General features: G+C 40.4%; 1 protein-coding gene across 4 annotated transcripts in view; it reads right to left on the bottom strand.

The window, feature by feature from the left end:
* LOC125642570 (glypican-5-like) overlaps positions 1-26137 on the bottom strand; it is a 610585-nt gene that overhangs the window by 378471 nt on the left and 205977 nt on the right. For all 4 annotated transcript variants that reach the window (XM_048864161.2, XM_048864160.2, XM_048864159.2 and 1 more), the window contains exon 4: positions 4266-4399. In XM_048864161.2, the coding sequence (XP_048720118.1) occupies positions 4266-4399 (134 nt within the window). The remainder of the gene's footprint in view (positions 1-4265; positions 4400-26137) is intronic.

Here is a 26137-nt window from a genome sequence, read left to right as displayed (position 1 = left end):
CATTCCATGGTGCTCAATCCACCTCTCCAGTTGCTTCCCTTTATCAGCTAAGCTATTGCCATCCAGATCTTTCAGCGGAGCTGTCTTGTTCTTTATCGGACAAATGGACTTTCTAATGCCCTCATATAACCATCTACTGTCACCTGCATCAGCCGCCTATTGGACGCTGTCATAGAGACCCAGCCAAAATTCTTGAGCACACCTCCTAGAAACTATCTGAACAACCTTACGAGCTTCTTTTAGGTTGTTGAGTGAATCAGTAGTAGGAGCAGACTTTTGTAGGTGATCTTTTCCTCTCATCGAGTGGCAGCAGTATCTCCAAGTGGTCTACAAACCACCAGACTTTTTTTAGTATTCTTTCCAAAGCTCTTGATTGCCACATTGTACATATTTGTCTTCAGGACTTTCCATGCATCTGAGGCAGTTTCAGTAGATAATCTGTTGGAAAACCTCTCTTTGGAACACTAAGTCAAACCCATATCAATAAAACTTGCTATTTTCACTTTGACATAGTGTAAGTGGTGCGGCCCCTATTATTTAGCCAGAGGTATCATACTGATGTAATGTAGATTGCTTTACTGGTCATACGGAAATCCCAAGGAAGAGGAAGTGGCTGTGTGTGTGTGTCTGCATGCCGAGGCTTAGGTCGTGGTGGGATTGAAAGCAAAAGAATGAGTACAGAAGATGTGTGCAGGTTACAAGCTACACAGAATTGGTCCCTGTGGGAGGGAGAGAGCAGGAACAGGCCCTGGGCTGCAGTGGAGAGAGGGAAGAATCATGGAACAGCATGTGTTTGAATTAAGAGAGCCACAGCAGCACAGAATCCCCACTGACCCTCTTCTCTCAACATGAGCAAGTTACGGGGAGAACCAATAAGCAACCTGTCATGGCTGATGAGCTGGGTAACTCACTATTCTGCTTCTAGCTCTGTAGAGCATGAGAAAGGAGGAGCTAGAGACAGAACAAAGCAGAGAGAGTCACTCCCCTGAACAAACGAAAGAAGATGGGGCACACAAAAACAAAAGAGGAGTTTATGGGGAAAGAGGGAGAAAATATCCAGAGCTGGGGAAAGGGAACTTAAATTTAAATGGTCACAGATTCACTGAACAGCGTAGCAAGGGATTTCACCGGACAAGACGGCCCGTTCGGGGATCATAAAGCAGCAAGGAGAGGACAGCACCCGAGGCCTGGGAGTTCCATGAAAAGGAACGCTGAACTGAGAAGGTCCTGCTCCCAACCAGATCCTACCAGAACGAGAATGGAAAAGCAGAGCAGCTAGGCTGATAAGTAATTGTCTCAGAGGAACGCAGAGGGGGAAAAAGGTTCATTCAATCCGCTAGTCATTCATCATTGTATGGCCTGATTTTCAAAGATGCAGCTGCACAGCATCTTTTGAAAATCAAGATGTTCATGATTCCGGGCATGATTCTTTATATGGCTCTGCGTAGATGGAGCCCTGTGCCCATGTGGAGCTTACTACAGAATAGTGGGCTTGGCAAACAACTGCTGGATGCTCTCTCTCTATTTTTTTTTTAAATACAGGCTGTCTGATTAGGAGCTGTAGCACAGATCACTGTGATTCCCTCAGTGTGTTGGGAAAAGAAACATGGTAAACCACACTAATTCTTCTCTTTGAACTTGGAATCATTCTGCAAAGGTTACAGGCCTGATCTACAGCTGATGTACACTGATGTATCTCCATTGAATTCAGGATGAGTAGGAAGGATAGTCTCGTTTGCTGAGCAATAGACTGGGACTTGGGAGACCTGGGTCCTATTCCTGGCTCAGCAAATCACTATATCTAGCCAGTTCTTCAGTTTCCTTTCTGTAAAGTGGGGCTAATACTTCCCTACCTCCCAGGGTCTTGATAAAATCCACTAGTTACTGTGGCCTGCTGTGGGGCCATGTTAGTACCTAGATACACAACTGAAAATCTTGCTCCTTGTATTTTAAATTTCCAGAAGTCATGGCACCACACAGCATTATGATTAATGAATCTCATAAACTAGTTTCTCCATAACAGTTAAGATATCTGCCTGTCTAAATATATTTTAACATAACTCACTGCACTTAGGATTTCATACATCAGTTATAAAATTTTATATGTGCTAAAATTGCTTTTTATTGATAACATATGCGATTAAATGACATATGAAGAATAGTAAGTCCATCACTGTATATTTCTCAATATTTATAGCTCTCCAGTTATTTCCAAAAACAAAGCACAAACTTTACGCAACCTGTTTTCCCACAGGTCTTGGAAAGATGAAGTCCATCCCCCACATATTTACCAACACCAGCTCATACGTTAACTCCTAGTATGCTGGTTCTTCATCACACCTTTCTCACTACATTTCCATAACACATCACACTAATCAGTGAAATGTAAGGATGTGCTCAGCTCAGCTGATGTCATGATGCATTCACCAGCTTCTGGCAACATTTTATAATTAGTAGCATATTAGTTTTATTATATTTTCTTTGGTATCTATAGTAATAAATATCAAAGGGCTGTTCTCTGATTAATTAAAAGTCTCAGGGCCAGATCCTCAGCTGTATAAATTGGTGTGACCCATTGCTCATTTACACCAGCTCAGGATCTGGCTCATAGGCCAATTCTGCTAAAAATGCAATTCTGAGTGAAGATAGTGAGATAGAGCTTGTCAGGGACAGAACCAGACCAGTACATTTAAAAAACAAATTCTGTTAACTGTATTTCAGTTTATACTTCAGATTATTACCACGGAATTTTTAAAATCTAATTTATTTTTTACCAGCCATGCTGCTTGCTTTTTTACATTTCATGCAGCTTGCACAATGAAAATCAGTTAGCCCCAAACACCAGCACAAGTTGCTGTGCTTTGGTTGCAAACTGCCGAAGAATGTGATCGAGAAGTACACTGTAGTCACAACTTTTTTTTCTTTTTTCTTTTTTAAGACAGTGTATTTGGGTTTCGGAATGCACATAGGTTTGGAAAAAATCAAAATAGATGTGGGTGCAAATCTTACAGCCTGAACTCATCGAGGCAGGCACTCAAGTGGAATAAAGCCAAACTCTGCTCTCAGTTACACCAGTGTAAATCCAGACCCATCTCCACTAACTTCAGCGAAATTATTCCCGATTTATACTGACATAGCAGGATTTAATTTAGCCAGTAATAAGTAATTGGAATTCTCTTGTAAACTGGCACTGAAATTCACTTAAACGTACCCTGGGTAGGATCAGCTTCCCTAAGCCACACATGGAAGAGACACTCCACAGAGAGACACGCCCCCTTCTGTGGCACATCCTCGGTCCCCACCCAAACCCTAATCTAAGGTTCACGTGGGCGAGGGGGTGAAGACCAGGGAACTTGGGGGCAATAGTGTGTAGGCCGGGGAGGGGTCAGAGAGGATGCACATCACAAAATTCCCTCTTCCCCACCACATAATTTAGGCACATGAGAACCATGGCAGAGGGACACCTTGGTAGCACAGCTACTTTGTAGCTGCACTGACAGGTGGCTGGAAGGCTGGAGCCAACGTGGAGGCACAGGGCCTACACGCAGATGGACCTGGCCTTGCTCAATCCCTGAAAATTCACCAGAAGCCCACTACCTAATCAACTGGGGGAGGAATGTGTATGCCAAATTCTTTCCTCCACTACAGAAAAGGGGAGTAACGCTGCATCATGGAAATCTCCCCCTTCCCCCCACATGCAGCCCATCCCATGGATGATCCATCCCAATATCAATTGTCCTTAAAGGCCAGGAGCAAATGGACTCCTACAGGGCAATGTCCTGAAGTCACCCAGTTTTTACTCTGGCAAAGCTCCCATTGTTTACGATAAGAGTTTGCCAAATTAAAGACTGAGTCAATACTGATTAACGACATCAGGACTGGCCTGCAAGAAATACTGTCAGGCTTCAACTGGAAAGCACTACAGGGACCAATTATTCCCTCAAATACATCTATGTAACTATCAGGAAAGCTAGAGCCAGCGCTAGGCCTAAACAGACTAAGCAATTCCTTAGGCCCCCAAGCAGCTCAAGGGGCCCCCTTATTTGCTTTTTATTATGTGTTGTGTGTGGGGAGTCCCAACAAGATTCCAGTTTAGGGCCCCCAATGGACTAGCACCACCTCCGAGGAAAGCCTAAGACTGTTGTGGGTGGATATCAGAGGACAGAATTGGGTTTAAACACTCCTGCATGAGAAATAGTTAATGCAAACTATGAGGAATAAGGTTTATTTCAATGCACTTAGAGATATGTTTCACGTAGGGTTACCTCCTTTTATTGTTTAGATTAGCAGAGTGAGCCATCGTGAGAGCCTGGGTTTCAGCCATGTCTTTTGCTTGCACTATATTATCTGGTGAAGGTTTTGCTTCTCTTTCTTGGGGCTGTCCACACACTTTGTCAACCTGTAACAAAGAAGGAGGGGAAAAAACAAATGTAATTGTGTTGTTTGAAGTAAAAAGCAGATTAAATAGCACAGAAGCAAGTTTGTCCATTTTGGCTCACGTTGCGTATGAGGGAATCTCTGCACCACACCACAAGAGGCTGTCTGGGGCAGGCTGTCCGGGGCAGATGGATCCTTGTTTTCTTGGGATCAAACCCCTGCACTAGAGTGTTAATGTCAACAGGCATGACATAGATGATTGCTACCGACAATTTACCAGCTACTAGGACATCATGCAGTGTCCCAACTGTGCCACACCTGGAGATGGACTCCAAGAGTGAGCCTCAATCCCCTTTTCCTACATCACAATTTCACTTGACTTGGTGACCAACCTGAAGTGCAATGTGTGTGGACATCGGGCATAAGAAAGCTGCCTAGCAAGAACTACACATTGGTGTGGGGCCTTTCTATAGGACAGGAGTTGAAGAAAGTGTTTCCACACCCACTTGTCTTTACCTGGCAATCTGGCCAGAAGTTATAAGGTGTATGGAGTAAGGTGGATCTCTGGCCTGTATCTGGATGCTCAGACCCTTATTTGGAGGATGAACAGGCTAGTTACAGAAGCTTTTCTAGCCTGAATCAGGAGGGCGGGGTAAAATTGGGGTCTTCAGACCTTATTGGGCTTTAAAATGTAAGGTGCAAAATTATGTAGGCTCTAGTCTGTAGCAGAAGGATGCATGGAGGGTCGATTGTGCCTCTGGCCTGTATGAGATCATAAGAAGTAGGATGTTGGTGTCTGTGTTCAGAACTGCTGGTTGAACTGGGGGAGGATTGAACATCTAGTCCATACACAAGTGTTGTTTACCAGTCAAGACACGGGATGTAGGTGGGTCTAGCAATGCCTGTGGCCCATAAAGAAAATGCAACTGGCATAAGGTGAGATACAGGGGTCAGAGTTAAGGGTGGTAATGAACCTTCACTGAATTTCCTGACTTTTAAACATTTTGTTTCTTTTAACTGCTGCACAGCGTTCTGTTAACATAATTTTTAAGGGCGCTATTTCTAATAGTAACTCAGTCTTAACTAAGGTTTGTCTGGGATTTATGGACAAATTTCCAAATCTGGGTACCTAAAGTTAGACACCTAAATCCACATTTAGAGACTTAAGTAAAGGCAGCCTTACTTTTAGTGAGCCCTCACAGCTGCCACAGGTTCTCAGTTCAGTGCCTAGGCTCTATTGGGCACTCGAGTTTCAAAGTTTTAGTCGGCATATATTTTTTGGTCCCTAAATTATTCCCTCCTAATTAAAATAGCCAACATCTGAATTTCACCCAAATTAAATTGCTTATTGTAAACTAGCTTCTTCCAGGAAGGAGGACTGTGTTGGAATTGGAAGCTATCACTTTAAGAGTGTGGAAGGAGAAGCAGGGGCAGATACCAGTCCTGCTTGCAAAGTGTGGTGCACGCAAGCAGAGTCAATTTGAAGAGAGCCAATTAAAGCAAGATGGGGTGAGTTGTGCCTCTCTGCCTTAGGGAGCAGCCTGTTTTCGTCCTCTGTTTGGGGTTCTTGTGCAATATTGTTCTGATTTCTAAGAAAAAAAGCAGTATTACATTGTAGCCTTCCAGCAAGAATATTTCTGTTTTTAACTAACTTATCTGTGTATATGCTGTGAACACAACACCAGTGTATGCTGGGGGTGTCACAGGAGGACTAAATAAGTAGGAATCAGCAGAAGAAAATCTCTGTTGATAAAAATCAGTGCATGTTTCCATAAGCAAAATGGAATCACTCAGCTCCCAGGCCGACCCATAAACATTCACCTCTGCTCTTTTTTCAGCAGCCCTTCCCAGGAGGATTTTCCAAGGGGAGGGGAAAGTGAAGTTGGTGTTAACTCCTTGTGTACTGGGGTCCAGGTACTGCCCTGCATGTTAGCACACTAATACCCTTCAATACTGTAGTACAGATAACTATTAATAATAGGGCAACAGTCCTCATTTTATAAGGTGAAAATTATCATCTTTCAATATCTATTTCTACATTAAAAACTTTAAAAATACATCAAAAGCAATACAAAAAAATCCATCATCCAGCATAGCATTTAATTTGGTATTGGGAGCCACTGCCTCTGTCTCCTTGCTTATGCCATTTGAGTATTTGGATTCTTGCTGTACTGTGCATTCTACTGCACTTTTAAAAACCCTACTGAGCCATGTCTTTCTTTCTGCCACTTGCTGAGCATTCCTGAACATGGATGACTTCAAATATTCTCTCTTTCATCTCTTCACACCAGTGAGCTATGTTGTCTCTCTCTCTCCTCAGCACAGGTGCAGTACAGCTAAATCCACCTCCGTTTACTCACTCCAGGAAAGTTACTCCTACATAAGCCGAAGGGACACTTTCAATTGAGAAGCAGGCACGCTGTAGATATTGAAAATGAACACTTGGGAAGCCGCATGCAAGATGCTGACCAACAGTGCTAGGAATACGAGTTACTGCCTATTCCAGTGTAACGTATCGCAGTGAATTTATATTACAGCAATCTGATTTAAATGCATTGGATTAATCCTAACATTTCACACGGTAGCGGGAGGTGGAGCCATGCACCCGGCTCAGCAGTGGCATATGCTTTGGTCTCACCGCACGAGGGGCATATCTTTAAATACACTCAAGGCAGAGCTTTGTGAATGAAATATTTTATTTCAGTCTCTTCCAAACCTTTGAGAGCACATAAGAACATAAGAATGGCCATACTGGGTCAGACCAAAGGTCCATCCAGCCCAGTATCCTGTCTACTGACAGTGGCCAATGCCAGGTGCCCCAGAGGGCGTGAACCTAACAGGTAATGATCAAGTGATCTCTCTCCTGCCATCCATCTTCACCCTCTGACAAACAGAGGCTAGGGACACCATTCCCTACCCATCCTAGCCATTAATGGACTTAACCTCCATGAATTTATCCAGTTCTCTTTTAAACCCTGTTATAGTCCTAGCCTTCACAACCTCCCCAGGCAAGGAGTTCCAGAGGTTGACTGTGCGCTGTGTGAAGAAGAACTTCCTTTTATTTGTTTTAAACCTGCTGCCCATTAATTTCATTTGGTGGCCCCTACTTCTTATATTATGGGAACAAGTAAATAACTTTTCCTTATTCACTTTGTCCACACCACCCATGATTAAAACCACATAATTGGAAACATAAACCAAAAATCCCATTTAAACCTATAGGAGACTGGGCAGATGGGTGTAAAAGCAGCTGAGTCACATTCTGGCAAAGGGTTTCTTGCATCCTTTGCTCTCCACCTCATATGTCTCACACATTGCAATATTCCAACATCCCAGTACAAGCTACTGCAAACACCTCTCTAATTACACTACATCAGAAGAGCTAGGAGCCACTGGCTTTAAAAATTAGACCTGCCAAATCAAGTCTCTGACTGTGGATTAGTTTTAAGGCAGTTCTTAACTAATGAGCAGAATTCATGGGAAAACTGAAATTTTTCCCCTGTGAAATTTCAGTTGAAAAAAAATATCTTTCTTTGAGGTTTTCTGTAAAAAGTATTATTGGCACACGAAACCTTAAATTAAAGTGAATAAATGAAGACTCAGCACACCACTTCTAAAAGGTTGCCGACCCCTGCTCTAACTCTAAGATAACAAGTGTAAATAAAAAACCATTAAAAAATTAAAAAACAGACATATTCAGGTTTTAGGATACCTGAAATTTACTGCTAGAGATGATTTTTCTGTTAAAGAGGTTAAAAAAGTTGAGAGCTTAGTTGTCTGTTGTCACTTTCACAACACACAACATTATTGCCAAACTCAATTTATAAAATATCATGAGATTGGCTTAAAAATTAGATTCTAAAACAAATAAAAAATCTTTATATTTGCTTTCTGGTTTTTAAGACTTTAGATTTCATAATTTCAGGCTCTTCTCCTCCACTATGAGGGCTAGAAACATGGAGGGGGTTGGGAGAGCTTGTATGCTTAAAAAAAACCCCAAACCCACTAATTACCTGACTCTAGGAGCAGGATCTTTAAAGAAAACATCAAATTTTGTGGGATGGGATAAAATCGTAAGAGTTGGCAACACTTACAATAAAAATCAATCATCAGTAAGGCTGGAGAATAAAGCAAGTTTGGGATTTTGCACAACTAATTTTTCAGTTACCTCAGATATTTCTAAAATAATCCCATAATCAACACAGACTATTAACAACCTAATCTTTCAAATTTCCTTCTTTAAATTTCCAGGCCTCAACATTAAGCCAGCCAAACTTTGGTTACTAATAGATGAAAGGTTACGTCTCTTTATCACCTATGATAGTGCTAAGCCGTTCCTATTGTCTCATTTTAATAATAATAAAAATAAAAACCGAACCCTATTTTCTAAAGGTGAAGAACTACATTGAGAAGCTGGTATTCCTGATAAGCTGTTGCCACCTGAATATCAATAATGTTTTATGATGCCATATATTTTTCTTGGGCTTTTTGCTTTAAATGCCAAGGACTGTTAAATCCTAATTTCTCTGATAAATGCTAGCTAAATTTTGATCTAAGTATCTCTATTCCGTTTTCTTTTATGGATTTTCCTTAGCACAGAAACATACACTCATGTATATGAAGGATTACTTGACCCCTGCCATTTGTCCTTTATAAGAGTGATTATTTACAATTATTGCAAAGGCTTAACAAAAATAAATTGAAAAAAATGTCATTCAAAATCCTTTGAACTCTCTCAGCTTGAGCAACCTTAAAAATTTAGGTCATATTTAATATACTTAATATAATCAAACAAGGAGAAAATGTCATGCCCTTCTAGACTTGGAGGGAATATTATTTCCCTAAATCGGGAGACCTTTTCCCCATTTCAGAACACAATGTTCTCTGATTCTACAGAGAGAGGTTTGAAATTTTAAAATACGAGATTGTCATGTGGTTAGTACTGGAGTTACTATTAAAGCCCTTGTGTCCTTTCAAACAGCTTTCTGCCTTTATCTGTAGCCACGCAGCCCCAGCGAAATCAAGTCCAGCATCTACCCTGACAAACTTCAAAATTCCAGTGACTTCCAGGGGGTTACCCAGGTGTAAACAAGAGCACAGTTTTGTCTAGTATGGCCACATGGGCCACGTTGGACTCCTCGGAGGTCACAGAATCATAGAAGATTAGGGTTGGAAGTGACCTCAGGAGGTCATCTAATCCAGTGGTTATCAAAATAGGGCCGCTACTTGTTCAGGGAAAGCCCCTGGTGGGCCGGGCCGGTTTCTTTAACTGCCACATCCGCAGGTTTGGCCGATCGTGGCTCCCACTGACCGCGGTTCGCCGCTCCAGGCCAATAGGGACTGTGGGAAGCGGTACGGGCCGAGGGATGTGCTGGCCACCATTCCTGCAGCCCCCATTGGCTTGGAGCGGCGAACCACGGCCAGTGGGAGCCGCGATCGGCCGAACCTGCGGACGCGGCCAGTAAACAAACCGGCCGGCCCGCCAGGGGCTTTCCCTGAACAAGCGGCAGCCCTAGTTTGAGAACCACTGATCTAGTCCAAACACCTGCTCAGAGCAGGACCAGCACAGACTAAATCATCCCAGCCAAGGCTTTGTCAAGCCTTAAAAACCTCTAAGGATGGAGATTCCACCACCTCTTCCCAAGCTGACTCAGAGGTTATTGATTGGCTCAAGACCATCAGTTGTTTTTTCCACCTAAACATTGCCTTGCTTGTCTTGCCCACACCCAATCACTATATCTATTTCTCTCTCTGCTACTCTGATGGTGCCTGACACAGAATCCTAAACTTGTCTCAGAAACAACAGGGAGTGCCCCACCCCACATGTGCTAACAATTCATAAAGACATTCAGCTTTATCTGAATTGCAGGTTAAAATATTATTCTCCCTTCAAAAGTGATGTGTGAGATCAATTTTGACCTTAGGTAAGCTAGAGCCAAGTCCTGCAAGCCTTTACTCGTTATGACTTCTCAGGAACAGGACATTGTGGACAGCTCAGCTAATGAAAACCACCGCTCAATATGAAGCGGAGATAAAAAAAATGTAAAAAGCAAACAAAATGTAGGGTGGATAAGGAATGGGATAGAAAATAATATTGAAAATTACAATGGTTTATATAAATTATTGGTATGCCCTCACCCGGAATACTGTAATCGGTTCTGATCCCACTAGCCAAGATTTGCAAATATGAGTCATGATTTTGAGTACTTCAATTTTTTTCAAGCTGAATTTGAGGCACTTTAAAACAGCTTGAGTTTCACAGGGTGGTTGCTCAGAACTCTCTGAAAATCAGGGCCTTTTAGAGCATCTAGGTCAGGGAACCAAAAAATTGAGTCCTAGTTTTAATTAAGGATATAGGCAAAAACAGAGGGGAGTTCTGAAATGAGTGATAAAAGATATTAGAGGTACAAAAAAAGACTTCCAGATAAAGAGAGATTGAAAATATTGCGGCTGTTTAGTCTACTGAGAAGATGAATAGGAGGAGACAGATGAGCCAGTGCTTTTCTCCTAATACAAGAACAGGAAGACATGCAATGAAACTGAAAGTCACATTTAAAACTTATAAAACAAAATGTATTTTTATGCAGTAATAATGATAACACCTACCTCTTCAATCATGTTTTTCATAAGTAAATCTCAAAGCACTTTACAAAGGAGGTTGGTATCATTATCCCTATTTTACAGATGGCAAAACTGAACCCAGGGGAGAGGTGACATGTTGTAACTAAATGCATAACTTAATTGTGGAACTCATTGCCACTAGATATCATTGAGGTCAAGAGCTTAGAACTAAAAAGCATTATACATTTATATGGATAATGAGAACATCGACTGTTATATTAGATAGAATTTCTTTTTTTAAAATAAGGGATACAAACCCCTATACTCCAAGGCATAAGCCAGCAGAAGCAACTTCCCCTCTGGCAAATTATTCCATAATAGTCCATTATAGAGTTTCCTTCACTTTTTTTTGGTAACATCTGGTTCTGGCCACTAGGATATTGGACTAGATAGATCACGGGTCTGATCAACTATGGCAATTCCTATGTTCCTATGCAATATGGTCATTCACCTCTATGGAAATTTTGCCCGAGTAAGGACAATATTTAGTCCACAGTTTGTATGAGGAAATTATTTTAATTAAATTAAATGACTGCACTTCTATAACAAAAGCTCATTCAGTAAACGAACTGCCAGCTCCCCTGAAGGGTAACTGTTGATCTGGAGGTAATAACGTAGTTTTATTATTATATCTCTCAGGAGGCAGCAGGGTCCCATAGGTATGGCAATGGGCTGGGAGTCAGAAGCCATTCCCACCTGTGCTACTGACCAATTATGTGACCTTGGTCAAGTCAATCTCTCTGCCTTGTTTATTTAGCATGTAAACTCTTTGGGGCAGAGACAGCCTCTTACTATGTGTCTGTGCAGTGCCTCTCAAAACCTCTGTTGGAGCCTATGGGTGCTATTGTAATAGAAATACATAATAGTAACAACTGTAACAAAGTTCTTAACATTTTTCATCCTGAGTTTCACTGTGGAAAAAAATTGAAGTAAAAACGAAAACAACTTTTTCCCTATCATCTAGTTTTTTTTCTACGTAGTAAAGATTTAAACAGCACAGAAGCAGACATTTAAAATTCTACAGAACAAATGTGCCCTTTAAGTTTGATCCATTATCAACAAGTCATTAAAAACAATCAGTCCGTTTTTGAAAAAAAGAAAAGCATATCTATAAATTTTACAGGGAAGAATTTGGCTGTTAATGTATATGTTTACTGTGGGATTATTTTAATTGTTAATTATTTGCATTGTGGTAGTGTCTAGAGGCTGCAGTCAGGGATCAGGGCCCCATTGCGCTAGCAAACAACAAAGTCCCTCCACTGAAAAGCTTACAATCTAATTTTAAGAGAAGAGATAATTGGTGGATACAATAAACAGATGGGGGAAATCAAGACAAAAGAGATGATTATGCTCTTGAAACAGTCCTTTGTACGTGATACTCTTCTATTAATTTCCCTTCCTTCCTAGCAAACAACAACAAAATGCCATATTACTGAGAGGGCTAACACCAACCAGAGGCTGTTTTAAATCTCACAATAATTGGGTTATTTGATGCTAAATCCTCCCCTGACTCATACTCACTGAACCCCATTCACTGAAAAGGGCCTGTATGGGTGACAGCAATATTTTGGTGCTCTGTACTCAGAGCAACAGAACCACTGACCCTGAGAAAATCCAGAGGCATAAGATACTTTTCCCACCACCCAAAGTCTCCTCCTGGCTGCTAACAGACTGGCAGATTGCTCTTCAGTCAGTACCTTGCTGCTCAGGGAAACCTTTGCCTTAGGCTCTAGCTCCCTTTTTGGTCCTCAGTCCTCTTACTAATGTTTAGCAAGTGAGATCTACTGTAAGCTTTTGGGTGTCAGGTGTCTAAGGTGTGAAGGCAAAATGTCTTGGGAGGCTGTCACATTCTGGAATGCAATCCAGACCAGTGAGGGCCCATGTCATTGCGTGCTCTGTAACCCTGAGTGCCTTCAGTGATGTGCTGCTGTGGCTCACAGCATGGAGCTAGCAGCTGGCTTGTTACACCCCAGCCACACTCTGGTACCCACCAGCCTTGGTTACTACTGACCAAGTGACCCCAACACACTCCCTGTCCAAATTGTCCCAAAACCATGCCCTTTCCTGGGCCATTCAGAGGAATACTAAGGTTCCTTTGCTCCTTTAAAGGGTCAGCATCCAGCAGCTTGCCACATTAACTGGAGTTAACAATCATTTCGATTCTAACACAGCACTGGGTTGGTTTAGAATAAAATAAAACAAGTTTATTAACAACAGGAACTAGGCTAAGTGATGCCAAGTAAAAGAAAATAAAGGTGGAGATGGCTACAAGCAAATAAAAGTGAAAACATGCATCTAAAAGTCCAAATATTAATCTAGCAAGGTACAAGCCTTTAAAATGGTTTCTTCTTCCCTGGGGTTTGCTGAATGCAAATTGATCTGTTCCTGCCATCTCCGATGTAAATAAATTGCCACTTGACATGTGATTGCTAATCAACTCTGATGACATGTGACGGGAGGCATTGGCTTGTCCTTTGTCTGGGAGAAACCTGTTTACCCACTACCCAGGCTTGTCTGGTAAAAACATTTTAATTCTGCATTTCCTTCATATTTGTATGGTCCCTTGGGCATTTAGCATACACACACCATGCAAGAATATTAATGATCAGTGTGTTGTTAGTTTTCCAATGATACCTTACATGATATATATCTGATACAGTTTATGACATTAATGAACTGGTCAGGCCAGCTGAAACTCACTAGCAGATGCCAGTGAGCCCCTTGCCCTCTTGCACTGGGATGCTGTTAGGGTCACAAAGATGCCCCAGGCTTACAATCCAAGCTCCTTGTCTTCTTCTCAAGGGACTATGTCCCATATATAAAATGAAATCATAATAAATGTGTGTTATTTACAATCTCAAAATACTGGAACATTATCAGTAAATCAAGAAAGCACAACTAACTTCTCTAGCTAAAAACAGGGCAGTAACTTCAGGCAGTCATTTCCTTGAAGGTTATGGGAAGATTAAATGAAAGCAGTGGCTAGTTAGACCTCAACCCTATGACAGATGTACTAGGAAACTATTAATTACACAGATTCAAGAGAAGAGACATTAGGAAGGAAGTTGCCTTGTAGGATCCAGTAATAGACTGGGCAAATCTAGCCTATCAAACAATAATTGAGCATTTCCTAAACTGTTTGAATTGGAAAAATTAAAAGACAAAGTCTTATTATTATTTCAAGTTCACAAACTGTAAACTAACTATTGCCTCTCCGTTAGCAAAACAGAGCCAAAATAACCTCCGGTGATGCTCCTAACTGCATGGGACAGGCTCAGCCAGTCAGGGAATCAGAACCAATAGCATTGTGGCCAGTGCTAACTAATCCATCTTGAAACTCAAAAATGTTTTGCAAAAAGTGGCATTGAAATTTTTACAGATATAGAGATAATGGGGAGAAAAGTCAGTGCCCAGTTTAGTTGCAATATTCACGAATATGAAACCTTGCACAAGAAATGCAAGCTCCATGAACTCCAAAGGGACTGGTTTCAAATATTTAGAACTTCTCTGTGAATAATTATTTAATGAACTCTAATGAAAAGTGAAAACTTTAATGAACTCTGTTACAGTATAAACAGTTTAACCTGATGCATTTTGAGGTCAAGTTATGTTTCTGGAAATCTCTGTGGAAAGTATCATGTAATGACTCTGTCCATCTATGCAAAAAGGTTTAATCTATCTTCCTTTTTGAACAAAAGGGTCAAGCTTTGAAGCTAGTCTATTTATTGGAAAAGATGAGAACTTTACAAAGTATGACAGCAAAGCATAGTTTGCAAATCAGCCATGAAATTGCTTATTAAAAGTAAATGCCCTGCTGGGCTTTTTAGGCTTATGTGAATATATATTGTTTTCCTTTGCATGTCTTTTCTATGGCAGAACAGACACATGCTCCATGACATGCTGGCCTTTCATACACAAACAGTGGGTCAGATTCTGTAGTTGCTACTTTAGCAAAATTCCCAACATCTTCCACAGGTATTTTGCTCAAATAAGGAATGCAAAATTTACCCCATAGTGATTTGGGAGAGAACTTAAGCAAAGCAGTTATGGACATGCTTGAATGCAACTGAAGTCCCATTGATTTCGGATTTAAAAACATATACTGAAAGTGAAGCTCATACTCGTATTCTTCACTGAATAGGGATAATTTGTTGAATTGAGCCTTAGACGGGAGCATATATTTTGGAAATTTCATGTAAAGTCACTGAGACACCTATTCATATGAACATTTAAGAAACCAGCTGTATATTATTCTACCTTTTCAACAGCAAAACTGGGGGCTAGTAAAGGCACATTCATCTAAACAAAAATATTTTTATGGCACTTCATGTAATCTGACAGTCAATTCTTTTTTTCTTCATTTGCTTTTCAAACAACTGTTTTCAGTGAATCAAGCAACTTACAAGAAATCTGAATGCACACATTTCACTGGTTAGCTTTTCAGCATATCTTTAGTGATTTAAAAAAAAACCCTCATTGCTATTCAGTAACCCTCACTGATAAATAGTTATCTATTATAAAAATAAAACAATATGCCAGTACCAGAAGAGGACAATGATTGATTTCCCCCTACTAATACACCTAAGATCACGTACTGATCATTTCTGACAGTCAGTCCTTGTTAGTGGTGACATTTGTGCTTAGATATTGACAACCTGGAAAGAATAAGCCTAATTTTATAATTAATTACAATAATCTAGTAATGAAAGGGAATTCTATTGGGAATCAATCCAAGTGAATCACTTTAAAAGCTCTCCAAAAAATTACATAATTTTCTAAAGTTAACATAAGAATAAATCTATTAAAAGATTTCAGTTTAATTTGATTTCCTTTTATCACTTTTGAAATTAATTTCATTAAACCAGAAATGTAATGGTACATGGTGTTTTTATTATTCATTTTCATTCTGAAATGAAAAGCTTTTAAAAAATATTACTGAAGTTTCTCCTAGCATGCCAAACTTAAATATTAATATGATAAAAAATTCATAAAAGTTTGTTCTTCCAACAGGCCAGTCTAGTAACTGTATTAGAGTAAAGTGCTCTCAAGAAAAATAAAATGCATACTGCAGAACTTTTAAAAACTAAAATCAGAAACATACGCACATACCCATAGGGCTTGTCTGCTTGGAAAGTTATACAGGTATAAAAAGGTATGAACTGAAACTGCTATGGTTAAATCAGTATAACTCCCCACATGGACAATCCTAATTCAGTATCTCTTCCCAGTTTAGATTCTGTGACTTTGGAAGGGGTTTAAGTGAAAATGAAAAAAGCCACTCTTATTCCAGAATAAAAGTGCCCACACAAAGAAGTTATATCAGTGTACCTACCTAGTTTAACTACACTGCTATAATTCCCCATATAGATAAGCCTCTGGTTCTACCACACTTACTCATGTTGCATAGTATCTTAGTTCTCAAGTAGGTCCATTGATTTCAGTGAGTCAGACTGTGATCTCCTCCATCAAATGTCTGATCCCACACCCACGTGATCAGTCCCATTAACTTCAATGGATTAGTCATGGTACTAACTGCCCATCGATGTGAGCAAAGAGTTTCCAATCTAGTCCATGGAAAACAATGGACCCACTTGAAGAGTAAGATACCCCTCAAAAGTGACTAATTCAGAGAGAATCTGGTTCTAAATTTAGGCTCCTTGTTACTGATAGAGTATAAGTACATTAAGGATGGTTTCCTGCAATTATGCTGGGGTTAGAGCCCTGTGATACTAATACCTTATTGATTTGACCCAGAGATCACCACTGGGAAGCTGGGCAGTTTATTTACATGCAAGATGTTTTCTGATATTAAAATACACTTATATTTCCCTTTCCCTGAGGCTTGTTTTTGGTAGCTCTTTCAATGAGACCTGGAGACTTAAATTTCTGTATTTATCTACAGAACAGCTGCAGCTTGGACAGTACCAGTAAAAGCTTACCCACATGGTCTCAGAAACACTAATTTGAATGTGAAACCTTTATGGTTGAGTCTTCACTGTTGTTCATTTCTTGGCCTTTCTGGGACCACCAACAAGGGAGCCAATTAGTGACAATTGCTGTTGTGATTTCTGTGAATCAGATAAGTGGACTGCAGCCACCAACTTCACACATAAACAGTTAAGCATTTATAACGGCTCATTGTGAACCTTATCTGGATTTGACCCAAAGGTGATTTAGAAGCGAAAGTTTCAATATTTGCTTAATTCTCTGCCCGAAACACACCCACACATTGTGGATGCCATCAAAGCCTATGCTGATTTGCATTTGGTTATGAGGGTAGACAAGCCGTTATTTCACTGGCAAGACTGATGCCAATGGTGTTACACCAGTTAGTCCAAAGATGCCTCTCAATTAATGCACCTTGTCGCCACTTTTTAGGTCTGGCATCCAGAACATCCTCGTGAGAATTATTCATTCAGCATCAGCAACATGCTCAGTGCTATACAATACACCTAACTGAAGGCGATAAGCAATGGCACTTGGAGTGGGGTTTGCTAGCTCACTCCTTGACTTGCGTTACTTTCACTGTCTGCATGTTACTGTGTTAATTGTTATCTGCTTTTGTACAACTTGCTATCACCTTCAAGCTTTGAAATTGGTTTAGCTGAATGTATGTCTCTCTCTACACACACTGCCCCCAGTGGAGCTTATAATGAGAACTACTGCTCATTCGTTACATTATTGTCACTGTAACAACACTATCACCCTGCACTTTTTCTTGTTTTGTAAAACTATAGATAGCTGGAAATGCCCCTTGTGTCATTACACCTCATATTCTGTATGGAAATATGGTTATGATATGAATATGACATAACTAAGATATACTTTATGCAAGATGGGACTTGTAAGATATCATTGGAAAGGTTATAATTTACTGAATGTGTTTATCTAATTTGTATGCATGTATCATTTTTGTATCCGAAGCTGGGAATAGCAACCATGTCTCTGTATTTCAAATGTGCTACATTGGATGAGGCCAAACAATGTTAGTGGCTTATTGAAGAAATGCACACAAGCACAAGGATTACCCCAGGAACTGTGTGCAATAGAAACCTCTCAGAGATAGCACTACCCAATGGAAACTGTTGGACCCAGGTCACAGCAAAAAAGCTTTCCAGCAAGTGAGGGGAAGATATAAAAGAGGGACAATGACAACATGAGGGGACCTCACTCTCCCTACAACAACACGCCTGAAATCACCTGAGGAACAAAGACTGAACTGTGGGAAGTGATGGACCCGGGCTGTAAGGATTTTTAGCCTGTGTAAGAAAACCTGGGAAAGCCAAGGTAACTTGTGCCTTAAGAATCTTGCAGCCTGTCTATCACTCAGGTTGAGAATTTGTTAATTTGTAACCTACCTATCTAGTGTGTTAAGATCAATTTGTGGCTTTTGTTTATTTACTAAGGTAATCTGCTGTGTTCTGTTTGCTATCCCTTTAATCACTTAAAATCTACCTTTTGTAGTTAATAAACTTATTTTGTTTATTATTAAACCCAGTTTATGTAATTTCTAACTGGGGGAGGAGGGCAAGAGGTCATGCACATATCTCTTCATATTGAGGAAGAGGACAGATTTTTAGGAGATTGCGCTGTGCAGATTTTTCTATACAGTGCAAGACATATTATTTTGGGTTTATCTCCGAAAAGGGGTGTGCACGTGAGTGCTGGGAGAGTCCTCTCACACAGAGCGGACTTCAGTCTGTGTCTGCAGCGGGGTGTGGCCCTACCTGTATGTGTGCTACAAGAGGCCAGAGAGCCTAATTCAGCAAAGCAGGGAGAGGGAACCCAGGCTGGTCGAGCAGGAGAGGATCAGTGAAAACCCAGCTGTCATCCCAGAAGAGGGGTCCGACCTGTCACACCTCTCAGAATGGTTTGTATAACCTGCAAGGGACTCCCTTCTGGTTTGATTTGAAATGACTATTTGTGTTTCTCAACATTAAATCACAGGTGCCTCTAGAGAATGAAATCCAGTTGTGTATCCCCAGTGAAGATATAAAATGCAAAGGTTTACAAGGCAATTCTACATTCCTAACTTTGCTCAGAATCAGATCATCATAAATCTGTGCTGAATTATACAACATCATTTTAAAATGTCCACTTTGGCCAAGTCTTCACCTGGTGTAAATCAGCAGAACTCCATGTAAACCACGTCAATTTATCTCCAGCTGAGGATCTGGCCCTACATTTAAGGCCAACATATCAGATAATGCAGTAAAAAAATCTTTGATAATACTTTATCTCTATATTGATGCACTGACGCAAATGCATAAACATAGTCCAACCTATGATGTAAATTATGTTGTTATAATACAATTCACTCTATAAATCAACTTACTTGAGCTAAGTGCGGCCAGATCATCTCTCTTAAATAGCCGGACCACAGATTAATGAGATTCCTGGCAGAAGGAAATCTCCCTCAGGATCAACAGAAGAGATGCTAGTCATGTCTACTGGTCAGAGGAAATGGGGGCTAAACTCTGATGAGAGGGAATCTCACAAGGAAAGAACTGCCTTCGTCATCCCCAGTGGGGTCAAATGACACCCTGGAAGCCAATACAGTAACCTGTTAAAAGGGTGCTGCAACCTTCTCCACAGAAATCAGATCAAAGCGTCCTACTATAAATGTCTCAAGAAAGGCCTCACCACGTGGTACACATTAAAAGGCAGACTCTGACCTTTCTTTTATTTGACATAACCCTTTTTCCTTAAGCCAACTGAAGACAGAACAGCACTATTGTGAGCACCTACAATCCTCCCGTGATTGCCATATTTGCAAGAGGAATTATACATTGGTCGGCTGATGAGCTCAAATAAGGCACCTTTCAGCTCTCACACTGGAACCCTTTCAGGAGTCTGATTTTTCTTGCCTACCCTCCAAATTTCACTTCACTTAAAAACTACTTGCTTACAAAATCAGACATAAAAATACAAGTGTCACAGTACACTATTACTGAAAAATTGCTGACTTTCTCATTTTTACCATACCACTATAAAATAAATTGATTGGAATATAAATATATTTACATTTCAGTGTATAGTATATAGTGCAGTATAAACAAGTGATTGTCAGAGTGAAATTTTAGTTTGTACTGACTGCACTAGTGCTTTTTATGTAGCTTGTTGCAAAACCAGGTAAATATCTGGATGAGTTGATGTCCCCGTTGGAAGACCTCTATGTTCCCCCAGGGGTATGTGTATTGCTGGTTGAGAGCCACTGAAAGACACAAAGTACCAATCCCTAAACCCTCTGTTCCACCAGGTGTCATGAACACTGCCTAGTAAAAACAATTTGTGCAGGAGGTAAAGAAGCTGCGATATTAAGCTTATACACCAAATTAGCTGAAATAAACCTAGAACATTTTGCTATTGCTAAATAAACATGTCAATAACAATAAGTTCTCAGCTCCCTCAAAAGAATGTCAGTGTGATTCCTCTTTCATAGAAAACTTGGAAACACAATAAGAAAGAACTATTGAGACATTTGTTAGGTTTTTTTTCTATGAAATCATATTTTTTTTCAATTACTACTCCTTGCTGACAGCAGGTGACATATTTAGCAAGTTTCCTCCTGCTTTTATTTTGTCTGAACACAAATTAAGCAATTTTAGGGTAACACTATTGACAGCAGAACTTACTCAAGAACTGTCAGAGGTATTATAACAACATACAACATTAATATGAAGAAGCAGAGCACACCTGAAATACAGCTGGTGGTGAATATACTTACAAGCTATTTCTAAAGTGGTGACAAGATACAATGTATTCTAAAGGTTTCAGAGTGGTAGCTGTGTTAGTCTGTATCAGCAAATACAACGAGGAGTCCTTGTGGCACCTTAGAGACTAACAAATGTATTTGGGCATAAGCTTTCATGGGCTAGAACCCACTTCATCAGATGCATGGAGAGGAAAATACAGGAGCTGGTATAAATACACGAAAAGATGGGAGTTGCCTTACTAAGTGTGAGGTCAGTCTAACGAGACAATTCAATTAACAGTAGGATACCAAGGGAGGAAATATCAGTTTTGTAGTGGTAACGAGAGTGGCCCATTTCAAACAGTTGACAAAAAGGTGTGAGTAACAGTAAGGGGAAATTAGTATGGGGGGAATTAGGTTTAGGTTTTGTAATGACCAACCACTCCCTGTCTTTATTCAGGCCTAATTTGATGGTGTCCAGTTTGCAAATTAATTCCAGTTCTGCAGTTTCATGTTGGAGTCTGTTTTTGAAGGTTTTTTTGTTGAAGAATTGCCACTTTTAGGTGTTATTGAGTGATCAGGGAGATTGAAGTGTTCTCCTACTGGTTTTGAATGTTATGATTCCTGATGTCAGATTTGTGTCCATTTATTCTTTTGCATAGAAACTGTCCGGTTTGGCCAATGTACATGGCAGAGTTTCCTCCCTTGGTATCTTACTGTTAATTGAATTGTCTCGGTAGACTGACCTCACACTTGGTAAGGCAACTTATTTGTTAGTCTCTAAGGTGGCACAAGGACTCCTCGTTGTTTTTAACGTATTCTAAAGCTAATTCTAAGATTCCTCTAGTTTCTCCTAAACAAAATGTACTGTTTCTCTTCCAATGTACTGTCCTTGTATTGGCGACAAAGGAGCAAAGAAAGCACTCTTTTACTTTCTTTACTGCCAGCCTGATCCTACTCCCATTGTTGTCAATGGGAGTTGTGTCATTGACTTCATTAGAAGAGGTTTGGGCCATGGCACAGAAAATAAAGCCTTACCTCTTTTGGAACCCCAATAAAGTCAATGAAAACATTGGCTTTGGATCAGTCTTCTGGTTTCCAAATGTACGTGTCCTGGCAGCTCCCATTCCTAACCGGAAGTCATAACGCTATATGTGGTGAGAGAATTCTTGTAGTTTGGGATTGTTATTGTTTGTTAAATAATCTGGTAAGAACAAATGAACAGCCATCCCGAGTCAAACAAATGGTCCATCTAGCCCTGTATCCCATCATGGACGGGGCAGTGTACAGAACAGGGCAATTGTGGAAAGATCCATCCCTGTCTTCTCCTCCCAGCTTCTGCTGTTGTTTAGGGATCTCTGATCATCTACCTTATCTTGCTTGAACTTTAATAGTTGATACACTTGCTAGACAAATGAACAAAAAGGGATATAATATTGCTGTTAAAACCTGAACTATAGATCAGACCTTTAATTTCTAATAGTGTACCTTTAGACTTTATCATGCAAAAACTCGCCCTGGTAATATATTAAGCAAAAGGCATTTTTGTGTATTTTTCCTACTTTAATCTTAGAAACCCAGGGTTAAAAAAAAACAGGCTAACAGAGGTGTCTTGTTAAATTGTCTGCTTCCTGCAGAACTCTGATTGATTGTGCTGGAAGTGCTATAAGGCACGGTTATTAGTATGGCAAAATTTGGTGGTAGAAGAAAGAAACAGTATGAAAACCAACAGAGCAGGAAACAAGGAAGGAAAATGTTTATTATGGAGCCATGACTGTGGCTCCATAGTTGTGACTGTCAGGTCTATTCCATTCCAAGCACTATCTCTGACCCATTCTTTGTTAAAACAAAAACAACAAAAGGGTCCACTTCACACCATTGTATCTAGCCAAGAAGTCCTGTCATTATTTCTCTGTCTATAAACCATTTCTTCACTGGTAGCACACTGTGACATTTCTTAAGTCCATTCATGTACTTGTCTGGCCAATTTCTGGTAAAGTTGTGCACAGGGGTTGGGGGAAGGGAGACTCTTCCTTTTGACCTGAAAATTCTCAGGCTTAGTCAAAAAGCCGAGAAAAACTGTTGTGGAAAATGTGATGCAAATCAGACAGGCTGTTTCGGAGTTAGAGGTTATAAAAAAAATTAATGTTGGACTTAAAAACTAGATGTATATCTTTGGGAGTAAATCATACCTCAGAAAAATGCTTTTAGACCCCAATCCAGCAAAGCACTTTCATAATTTTAAACATGTGAATAGTCCTATTGAAGTCAGGCACCAAGTCAATAGTGAAAGTATGTTAAAGTTACATGCGTGTCTCAGTCCTTCCCAAGAACTAGTGATAGTTCCCCCGCCCCCCTCCCCAAGAAAGGTATAAAAATTCAATAATTATTAGAACATTTCAGTGAAAATTGACAGGGTATGAGCCACCAGCTCTGGTAACATGTTAAATGTGTGTCAATAGCTTTGAGAGGCATTGATTATGCATCAGCAACCAGGCATGCAGTAAACACATTACACAAAGCACAATCATTTACAAAGAGGCAAAGTAAATGTGTTGAGCCTACAGAAGAGCTAGATAGGCCCCCAGCAAACTGTGGAGAACAAGATATATGTCAGATATGTACTGCGTAGAGGGGAATGTAGACTTGCAAGGAAGAATGCTCTTGTGGGTATAGATTGGGACTTAGAAGAAGATCTTATTTCCACTTCCTGGCTTAACCACAGCCATTCTGTGTGACCTTAAAGCACATCACTTAACCTCTAAGAGCCTGATTCAGCTCCCATTGAAGTCAATGGTGCAGGATCAAGCCCTCTCTGCCTCAATTCCCTATCTGTAAAATGGGGATGTGTTTCCTACCTAAAATCTGTTCATGTTAGTGAGGTGCTCAGGTACCAGATATGGCTCCAAGGTCATCAAAGTACCTAGATCAACGAAAATTTTGCATCACTCTATTATAATCACTGCAGCTAGTAAATATTTTATATTCCCTAGTAAACAAATGCCAGTCCCCACGTGCTATTGTTTAATATATTTATACAGTGCTAATATGCATAACTAAAACAAAGAAGAAAATTCCCAGAGCAAAAAAACTTGGTTAATGGAAAGTTAAGGTGGCTCATTTAAAAACAGATAGTCCAGGAAATGCTCAGTTCAGGTTCCCAGTCTGAACTTTATTATCCCCTCACAGGTGTGCATTATCTAATTTCATTAGAGGATAATTAGGCTCCTGGTGTATCTTTTTGGGGCGGGGGAGGGGGAAGGAGCCCACTTCTCACCTCTTTTTGTAACACTCTTCAGTGGCAATTAGTAATAGCTCTACTTTGCAGTCCTGTGGTCTTTCATGGAAAGATCTCTCAGTGGTTTACAAGAACATTAATTAGAACTACCTCTCACACCCCATATCAGATAGGTAAGCATTTATATCATCCCCATTTTACAGATAGGGAAACAGAGTCAGAACAAATCTCACAACAAAAAGTGCTCAGAAATTTCTTGTGAGTCAAAAGCTCTCCTTCCAAACACCAACCTCCCTCTCAAGGCATAATGTACCCAATTAATGCAAAGGGCCACCCATCAGCATAGTGTAACAGCAAACATTGTCACTGTTTAAGGCTGTAATTAAAGTTTTCTGAATACACAAACTTGTTTTTCCTCAGTAATTGTTTTCCTTGCGGTGAAACAGGAATTGCAAACACTTCATGGATTTAAAAGTGATCCATTTTAGAATAGCCTCCCCAAGCACCTTTATATGCTTTGCAGCCATTCTACTTTGTTAAACATATAAGTAGAATTCTTCATGTATAACAGATATCCCTACACTTCCTCCAGCAACAACACACAAGAGAAGGGTTTAATTTCTCTCTTTCTCGCCAGCAGCAGAAACACCCCACTGGCTCAAACTTATGCTAACTAAACCACTGGCCCTTTTGCCACCAATGCCAAGAGTTCCTGCTCTCAAAGTGCAGGTCCCCAGTAATGTAAAACACAGGCAAACAAAGAACAATTTATTGTTCCCTTGCTTATCGTGAAACCCTGATCTCCAGTCTGTGATCCCCTCCCTGAGTTGACAAACTGGCTCTCACACTAACCAAGAATTAGGGGTGGGTGGGGGGAAGGTTTTATTTTATTTTGTGGCTGTGGTAAGAGACATTCAAGCTCAATAAATACATGCTATGATTTCACTCTGGGTTTTGTATTTCTTGCTTTTTTATAATCCTGTCTGTGGTTTATTTTGCTTCATGAGAGATTCAAAACATATCCAACCTGAAGGCCATTTGTAGTTTGTTGCTAAGTACAAAAATGACATTTTATTAAAAATAGAAAGAATACCATTCTTCTCCACCCCAATGTTAATGTTGTTTTTGTCACTTTGTCCCATGATAATCAGATCAGATCAGGCCAGGCCATGAAGTTTGAGAATGAATTTGGTGACTCTTATAAGGTCCTTTGTAAGGCCTCAATCCAAGCTGTCAAACCCAAAGAGTAACACTTTCTTTACAATATGACAGTCAAAAGCATGGGCAGGTGTTTAAGCGTGCTCGGAACACCACTTACAGAGCAGATATCTTGGTCTCATGTCTGTTGATATTCATTGCTGTGTTATGCCCTGTTTGTAATCTCACAACACTGCATGTTATGAGGATCTTTTGACCATTTATTTCAACTAACTCTTTCCTTGATGGGGCATTAATATCCTTGACTGGTGTCATTCCTACCTGAGGTTCCGATCTTGCAACTCAGGCCAGATCATCAGCTACACCTCACTCCTATATATACCACCCTAAGACAGAATCCATTGACAAGTCAATTTATTGCTGGCACATGGTGCTAATAGAAAAGCATTCTGACCACCTGCTGTCACAGATTATGATGTAGCTGGTTGTGTCTAGTGGTTAGAGCAGGAGTCTGTCACAGATCTGGTCAGGTGCCCTCTCAATGGCTACCCACCTGAATGCTCTGAGGGGAATCCAAGCCTCTGGGTTCCTGGATCCCCAAAGTCCCTGCATCCTTGGAAAACCAGTTATCTTACCCTCCTGGAGAGAGTGAGGAGCAAGGAAGGGGAGAGCAGTGGAAAGTTACCAAAAGGCAGAACAAAAAAGCAGCCAGGTGACCAGAAGGGATTTAAATAAAGACCCAGGTAGGAGAAGCAGCATTGGGTTGGAGAAAGCAAGGTCACACGAACTGCAGAGGACACTCCATGAGGGAGAAGCCACCCAGCATGTAACGCCTGCATGAAGAAGGGTCCCTACTTAACTTCCTAGAGAGATGGCCACAAGGACTCCCAAGGGACTCTGACCCCACCACATCAAATGGAGTGGAGTGGTAAGGAAACTGAGGCAGGAAATGTATGTAGGGTTTATTGTTTTGTACTTTCTCTCTCTCTTTCTCTCTCTCGTGCTTTATATGATTAAGTATAAACCACTAATAACTACGGCTGTTGATT

Source organism: Caretta caretta, chromosome 9, assembly GCF_965140235.1.
Source record: "Caretta caretta isolate rCarCar2 chromosome 9, rCarCar1.hap1, whole genome shotgun sequence".
NCBI classification, from domain to species: Eukaryota; Metazoa; Chordata; order Testudines; family Cheloniidae; genus Caretta; species Caretta caretta.
This window is presented reverse-complemented; position numbering and strand designations above follow the sequence as displayed.